The sequence below is a fragment of the Sinocyclocheilus rhinocerous genome, unplaced genomic scaffold, assembly GCF_001515625.1.
Source record: "Sinocyclocheilus rhinocerous isolate Xijiao unplaced genomic scaffold, SAMN03320098_v1.1 scaffold497, whole genome shotgun sequence".
Lineage (NCBI taxonomy): Eukaryota > Metazoa > Chordata > Actinopteri > Cypriniformes > Cyprinidae > Sinocyclocheilus > Sinocyclocheilus rhinocerous.
In genome coordinates this window covers 665,907-674,012 of record NW_015633189.1, presented here as the reverse complement: position 1 = coordinate 674,012, position 8,106 = coordinate 665,907, and the positions used below count along the sequence as shown (strand labels likewise).

Genomic DNA, 8,106 nt, shown 5'->3' with positions numbered 1-8,106 from the left:
ATTTCTTCGAGCCAAGCTGCATAAACTGCATATCAGGCATTTATGTAATACATCTAATTTGTGCATTAATGGCTGTTATGTTAAAGTTTACTAACTACAGTAAATCAAGTACCTGTGCGCGCCGTTGTTGTGGTCTCCTCTACCCTCAGACGCCGTTGTGCAATGGCGATACTGCGCGCAATTCTCAAAACATCCACAAGATGGCGGCATTTATCGGTGAATCCGATATTACAAAACCGATGTCCGATTATTGTAAAATGCTTAAATATCGGGAAAAATATCGGTAAATCGATATATCGGTCGATCTCTACTATCATCTATCTATATCTATCTATTATCTAATTTAATCTATGTATAGAGAAATTAGATATATATATAAAAAGATATTAAACAATATTTTTCTGGCATTTAAAGTGCACTTTTTTTTTTTTTGAATGACATTGTCTGTTTTAAGCAGTTTTTGACCAAATGGACTTTAGCAACCAGGGGTGTGTCATTGTTTGGAGAATTTTACTAAATGTGTTGTTTTTATTTTAAGTTTATGTTAGTTTTAACTTCAGTTTTCTACAGTGAATTTTTCGTACACACAATCATATTAATTCAAACATGTACATCTTTTTTTTTTTAGTATTTGATTTGTCTCTGTTTTCTCTGCCAAGCTAGATTGTACTGTTATGTGTGTGTGTGTGTGTGTGTGCTTCCTCAGACATTTAGTAACCTTTAAAAGAATGAGCGTGAAGGACAGGGGTTGTCTGACCCTTCTCCTTCGGAAACCAAACACTGTGCTTCTTAGACATGCTCTTCCTCATTCATGAATTCTGACCTGCACATACACACACGGTTCACTCGACAATGAATGAAAGCAAGCCTCCGAGCAGAATGGAATGGCAAAGACGTCAGTCTGTTTTCAGAAACAATACAAACCGCAATGATGATGTCAGCAGGAGGCTTTCTCAGAGAGAACAGGAGTTTTAGAACATGATGCCACGACCCACTGAAACATGCATTAGCAGGGGGTCATGGGAAAGAAGGCCCCTGGGCCCTGCTGCTCAGACACAGTAGGAGAAGGACAAACAATCTAGAGAGACCATGTTGAAGGAGGAGATCTCCGCTGCTTATTTTGCTTCCACACCACTTGTTTAAAGTACAAATCAGCTTCTCATCCCATTGCACCCAGAATCCTTAAACACCAAGGGTTATTTGCAAAGTTGAATGAATCCTCAATACCTGTTGACTTAAAGGGGTCATATGATGCGATTTCAAGTTTTCCTTTCTCTTTGGAGTGTTACAAGCTGATTGTGGTCACGCGCTTGAGGTATTCGGCCAATCACAACGCATTGGATAGCTGGCCAATCAGAGCACACCTCGCTTTTTCAGACCGATGAGCTTTGTAAAAAGTCGACGCGTTTCAAAAAGGCGGGGCATAGAGGAGAAACAATAATGTACAGTATGTGGAAAATAATGTGTTTTTTTAACTTTAAACCGCATAAACACATTTCATTACACCAAATACACAAAATAATGATCTTTAAAAAAGCATCATATGACCCCTTTAAACGGAATGGCTTGTGGCAGAGCTGAGGGCTGATTTGTGTATGGATTCTTATTCGGCTTCTACTTTTCCATAAAAAGCCAAAACAATCACGAATCTCTGTAATAATGTCCAGTTATAGATGAAGTAATTCAGCAATCGATGCCTCACTCAGCGGAACCATGGTGGGATCTTAGAAGCTGGGTTACCCCTTACTGAGACTAAACTAATAACCTTTGTGTAAGCAGCCTACATTGTTATCCATTAGGCTTTCACGATCCATGCATGCCTGACATAGACAGAGCATGCGGCATAGACTACACAATAGATATTAATCTTTTCTGTCACCCCTAATGCAAACTGCATCGTATTTATTTAATGTATGTTCTTTTTGTTTTGTATTGTTTAGGACGGTGCAGTGTAGACAGGAAAGTGGAGGGAGAAAGTGGGAGAATGGGACCAAGACCAAGGTTTAAACACTAGAAGGCATAAAGGTTCAAATTGCAGAATGCTTGGTTTGCATTGCAGCGTGGTCTGTTTTGTTTCAGTTTGGTTTGGTTTTATATTGTTATACTCTCTGCATTGCTATTTACGATGCAGGATTAGATTGTTTTGATGCTGATTCTGATGTCTGAGAAGATCTGATTATCAGTATTTATTTTTCTCAGAGTCCTTTTTTGATTTCTTGTTTTTATACAAACTTGTTATGCAGCTTGAGTCATTACATTTTCTAGATTAATATTTGGGGTTGTTAAGATTTTTTAAAGTAGTTGTTGAAAGTGGTTGAATGTGAAATGTTTTCTAATTTAATATATTTTAAAATGTAATTTATTCCTGAGAAGGCAAAGCTGAATTTTCAGCAACCTTTGCACCTGTCTTCACGGTCACATGATCCTTCAGAAATCATTCTAATATGCTGATTTGGTGCTGAATTTCTTCTCATTATCAATGCTGAAAACATTTGTTCTGCTTAATATTTTTGAGGAGTCTTTGACGAGTTCAAAAGAACAGCATTTATTTGAAATACATTGTCTTTATTGTCACTTTTTATCAATTTAATGCATCATATTTGAATAAAAGTATTAATTCTTTCCAAAAATAAATAATAAAGACCCCAAACTTCATTCTTTACATCAATTTGAAATTTATTTTCAATTCTTGGTCTGTTGATTCAGAAATACATAGAATTAGCATACTTGCTCTTGAAAATTGACATTTCCCAATTCATACACATTGTATATTTTCAGAGGAATAGATGAACAAAAATATACCTAGCTGTTTAAAGGAACTATTTCAGCTCTAATGGCTCTTTCTGTATATCAGCATATTAATCCACCTGTGGCGTTGGGGTCAGGCGAGTCATTCCTTACACTGGGAGTCTCTAGATTTGAGTCATTTTAGTATGAGAGCATTTTAGGATGGAGTCTGTTGACAGTGTTACAGTCTGTTATAGAATGAGGAACAAACAGTCCTGGCTCAGGTCAGAGCAGAGAGGTGGAGAGGACAGCACCTGCTGTGTGGGAAGGCCGTGTGGCCCGTACGGAGGGCGAGAGGAGCAGGAAGTCTTCATGTTTGCGGTGTCATTTTAGGATGATAGTGTTTTGTAACAGTCTTATGTTTACGGATGTAATCTCATGAACAAACAACCATCAAATTAAAATTGAATCGAAATCAAATTTTGGCCTTATTTAAAATGTATGCCGGGACAGTAAAAGTTTATTTCCAGAGGTTACATTATAGTATTCTAAAGCAATGCTGAGTGAAAAACGCTGCAATAAAAAGAGAATACAAATACTAATTCTTAAAGGCACAAAAAAGGTTACATTCTCAGGGTTAGAAAAAAAAAACATAAATAATGGGTGTTTTGCCACAAAATACTTTCAACTAACGATATAAATGGGCCCCAGGGAAGAAAAACATGATTTATGATATGATCTCTTTAAGGATTTATTTTAAATTGCTTTTATCTTTTATTTTTTTAAGACTTTTTAACCGACACTTTTATCTTTAATGATGATTCTTCAGATTTGATTTACTTATTTGGACTTCAGAGATGGTTACTGTCATGAAGCTGTTACTTATCCATTTGTTACCCACTGTGTTATCTAGTAGTATCCAGTGAGAATGCTGGATGAAATTTATCGCATGCGGTGTGCGTGTGAGTAAGTGATGTTAATGCCCGTGGAGTACTCAAAGCGTGGGCGGATTCTTAGTCCAATAGATGCCTTCGCAGGAGGCACCTCTAATGTGTTATGGCACACACACACACACACACATACACAAATCTTCTCTGATCCAGCACTGACTCACCCATCACTTTTCCCTGCTTCTCTGGTTCTCTCCGCAGGAACGCATCTTCCTGACGTTGTCCAACTACATATTCACTGCCATCTTTGTGACCGAAATGACAATAAAGGTAGGTGACGGGGTTGGCATTTGTCTCTGTGTGGTGTCTTCTATGACAGAGGGTAAACTAGCACACTGCCTGGGCCACAATACCAGCCAAAAGCAGACTTAACTTCAGTTCCCTGTGGCTTTTTTATAGTGCCGATCTCTCTTAGATCAGCTTGACTAATGGAGTCTTGTGAAAAAATAAATATATATATATATATATATATATATATATATAAAACAACTTTAACATTTATATAACAACTTCAGTTTCATTCATTGTAACAACAGATCTCTCCTTTTGTGTTTGACAGAAGAATGTAAGTTGTGCAGGTTTGGAACAATGTGAGGGTGAATAAATAATGACAGAATTTTGGGGTGAACTATCCCTTCAAGGCACTGCTTTCCATTGACAGTCACAAAGTCTACACAAAGACTACAGCAGCAAAAATATTAAAATCATGCTCCGACATGTTTAACTGCTGCCAGTCAGCTGAATTAAACATTTGAACAAATACAGGTCCTAAAGAGAGCCCACTGACATGAAGAGTCTATTAAGCAAGCCTTGCTCTCTATTTTCCACTCTCCACCACAGCAGTTAATACTAAGCAGGGGTGGATTGTCTGCCAGATATTCAAATGACTAACGTTGAAATGGAAGAACATGCTGAGGCCTCTCTGGAGAAGACAGAAAAGTTCATAGGTGTCAGTCACAAAGGTCTAGGGTTTCTATTCTGGGGCCCTGCTTTATGCCAGGTCACGCCCGCCTTAGAGATTTCAAATGAAAATCATGGCACAGAATAATCATACTCACTGGAGGTTAATTAACGGCAACTGACAAAAACTTTCCGGGTCGGATGAAGATGACGGCTGTTGAAACTCCTGGCTTTTGTTGCCTGACATGCCTTTGTTCACTTTGAGGTCTGATCACATTGTGGTTTGATATATTCACCAGCAACATCATTAGGAGCTGTGCATTCATGCTTAGTACTTTTTAGTCAGATGATTCTCAATCCTGGTTTGTTTATCTCAGCACCCCCCCCTCTCAGAAATGCCATGGTAGTGTGAAAAAGACCTCAAAGGAATAAGAAAGTGTTTCTTCCCAAAATTCAGATTTCAAACACATCATGTTTTCTCACGTTTCCTGTCATGTGCATAGTTTTTCTAACAGGTTTTGTTTTTGAAAGAATTTCATTTATAGTAGGGTGCATATTTTTACAAAATTGTGTGCATTTTTAACATCTACAAAATTCATTTGTAATGAAAGCTACAGTAAACAAAGTACATAACTACAGAAAATATGATTTACAGATATAATGAAGTATTGCTTTTACTTAAAGTGATAGTTCACCCAAAATTTTTAATTTTCTGAACATTTACTCATCCTCAGGCCATCCAAGATGTAGATGAGTTTGTTTCTTCATCAGAACAGATTTGGAGAAATTTACATCACTTGCTCACCAATGGATCCTCTGCAGTGAATGGGTGCCGTCAGAATTGAGACTCCAAACAGCTAAAAAAAAACATCACAATAATCCACAAGTAATCCATCAAGTTTTTAACTTCTCTATCCATTATATTGCTTTCTTCAGTGAAAAAGTCATCTCACCTGAGTCAGGAGAGAAATCAAGCACCATTTACAAACAAATACAGTCCAAAAACAGTTCCGATTATGTCGGTGGATTTTGGTGTGAGAGGACAACAGGGCATTATTATAGATTATGGACTAGTATTTTGGTTAGAAAGGACGGTTTAAAGTTAAAACGCCTTAATGATGGATTTATTTCCTACAAACATGCACTGGAGTTGTGTTCATTATTTGTGGATTATTATGATATTGTTATCAGGTGTTTGGACTCTCATTCTGAAGGCACCCATTCACTGTAGAGGATCCATTAGTGAGCAAGTGCTGTAATGCTATATTTCTTCAGATCTTTTTAGATGAAACAAACTCATCTAAATCTTGGATAGCCCGAGGGTGAGTAAATAAAAAAAAATATAAAAAAAGTTTTTATTTTGACTATTATGATACAAATTCGTCTGTCGTCCATTGTTCTGCAAAACAGATCAACCTACAAATGGCTTACATGGACTAGAATACAATGTTGTGAATACAATGTTGTATTTGTATGAAACTGTACACAATTTGGCTTTAAGTTAAATTTTATCCAAAATTTCTGCTTTGAAATCATACGTCTTGTTGCTGTGAAGGTGGTTGCTTTGGGCTGGTGTTTCGGGAACAAGACCTACCTGAAGAGCAGCTGGAATATTCTCGATGGTATGCTGGTGATGATCTCCGTGATTGACATCCTGGTATCCATGATCTCCAGCAGCGGCACTAAGATCCTGGGAATGCTTCGGGTGCTACGGTTACTGAGGACCCTGCGTCCACTCAGGTACACAACACAACTGTTCAAACATCCAGTCAGTGCTGCGTTAAGACATTATTCTAAATAATAGTAATGAGTACATCGAAGCTTTAATGCACAAGTGCAATGCTGAAGGCTACATACATAAACACTTCGATATGTACTTCGGGTCAGAGTGCTAGATTTGCACATCTTAAATAAGCATCCACTTTCTTACAAGAAGCATAATTAATGTAAAGACTGAAGTCCCACAATTAGCCTCTTCCTCACAGAAGCATCAATTAGCTCCTAATTGATGCAGTATGTAGCTGTGTTTGTGTTTATGCATATGCATGTATTTGTGTGCATATGTGTGTGTGCGCTGTGCACCTTTCCTCCTGCAGAAGGAACTTCTGGAGGCCTTCCCTACTCTTAAATATTTATGACATATTCAAGCAGAAAATAAAAATCAAATATTCATCTTTCCTGCCCAATTTCCCCACAAAATGCTTACACTGGTCTTTCACCCCCAGTCACCCCCTTCTCCCTTTTCAAGTACTCCTCAATTTAGGGTCAACCTCCGCAATTTCCTAATACTACCAAGAGGCTTGTATTAAAAATACAATATATTCCGGTAGTTGTGTTTTCACTTGCCTTTCAACTGTGTTGGTGCAACATTAATGTGCTGTCAACAACATTTTTGAAAAGGAACTGGAAAGAAAAGACCATTTGGATTTGTTTTTGCATTTTATTTATGTTACTCTGCCAGATACAAGGAACTTTCAAATATTAAATGGCAAAAACCAACAACAACAACAATTTTTTTTGTTGCCTACATGTATATTTATCATATAATATTTATACTGCATTAATGTAAATTACATACTTTTGCTCCTGTGAACTACTAAAGAGGAAAAAATGTTGTTGAGGGAAAAATGTAGTAACTGTACTACAGTAACTATATTTGTTTGGTACACATGCACACTGAACTGAAACACCTATAAAAAATATTTGGTACGGATATATCTACTGTTGCACTACTGTTATAGAGAGACATAGAGAGGATATATGAGAGTATATCTAAATGTGTGTGTGTCTATGTATGTGTCACGGAATGCCAAGAGAGACAAGGTAAGAATCCAGGTGCAGTTTATTGAAAGTAACAAATAATCAAAATGGAACAAAAACGTAAACACAAGAAACAGAATAACACGGTGAACTCCAGATAACATCAAGAAGACATGGGAAGACAAATACAATATAGCAGCAGTGACAGACAGAGTGAGCATGGTATATATAGATGGGAAGTTCAGGAGGGAGGTGGAACTGAGGCGGACCAGGGGGAGGGATGGCGGGCCAGGACCATGCCAAGGAAGGGGGTCAGGGAACAGAGGTAGACCAGGGTCTAAGAGCGGAACCGGCAGGGTGGAAAGCCAAGGCGGGGCCGGCAGGACGAACCAGCAGGGCCCCAACCATACAGGAACCCCAGCAGATAGCCAGGACGGAGCTGGAGGAATGAGCCAGTGAGGCTCCAGCCAAACCAGGACCCAGGCGGGCAACCAGAGTGGAACCGGAATCCTGTCAGGCAACACTGGTGGGACAGAAAACCCTCTCCGCAACTCAAGAGAAACTGAAAACAAGTGCAGAGAGAGTTTAGTAACAGCCTCAACGGCTGCAACAGGACAAGCTGATTGCTCCGCAACGGTCCCCGTTAGCTCCCGGACTGGAGCGAGCTCTGAAGTGGACCTTGTGAGCTCCCGGACTGGAGCGGACTCTGTGAGCTCCCGGACTGGAGCGGACTCTGTGAGCTCCCGGACTGGAGCGGGCTCTGGAGTGG

At 38.8% G+C, this 8,106-nt stretch overlaps 1 protein-coding gene across 1 annotated transcript in view; it reads left to right on the top strand.

Moving 5' to 3' along the window:
* The window catches only part of LOC107743785 (voltage-dependent T-type calcium channel subunit alpha-1G-like), a 163,081-nt gene that overhangs the window by 93,531 nt on the left and 61,444 nt on the right, over positions 1 to 8,106 (top strand). The window contains 2 exon segments of the mRNA XM_016557185.1: positions 3,879 to 3,947; positions 6,133 to 6,317. Of these exon segments, the coding sequence (XP_016412671.1) occupies positions 3,879 to 3,947; positions 6,133 to 6,317 (254 nt within the window).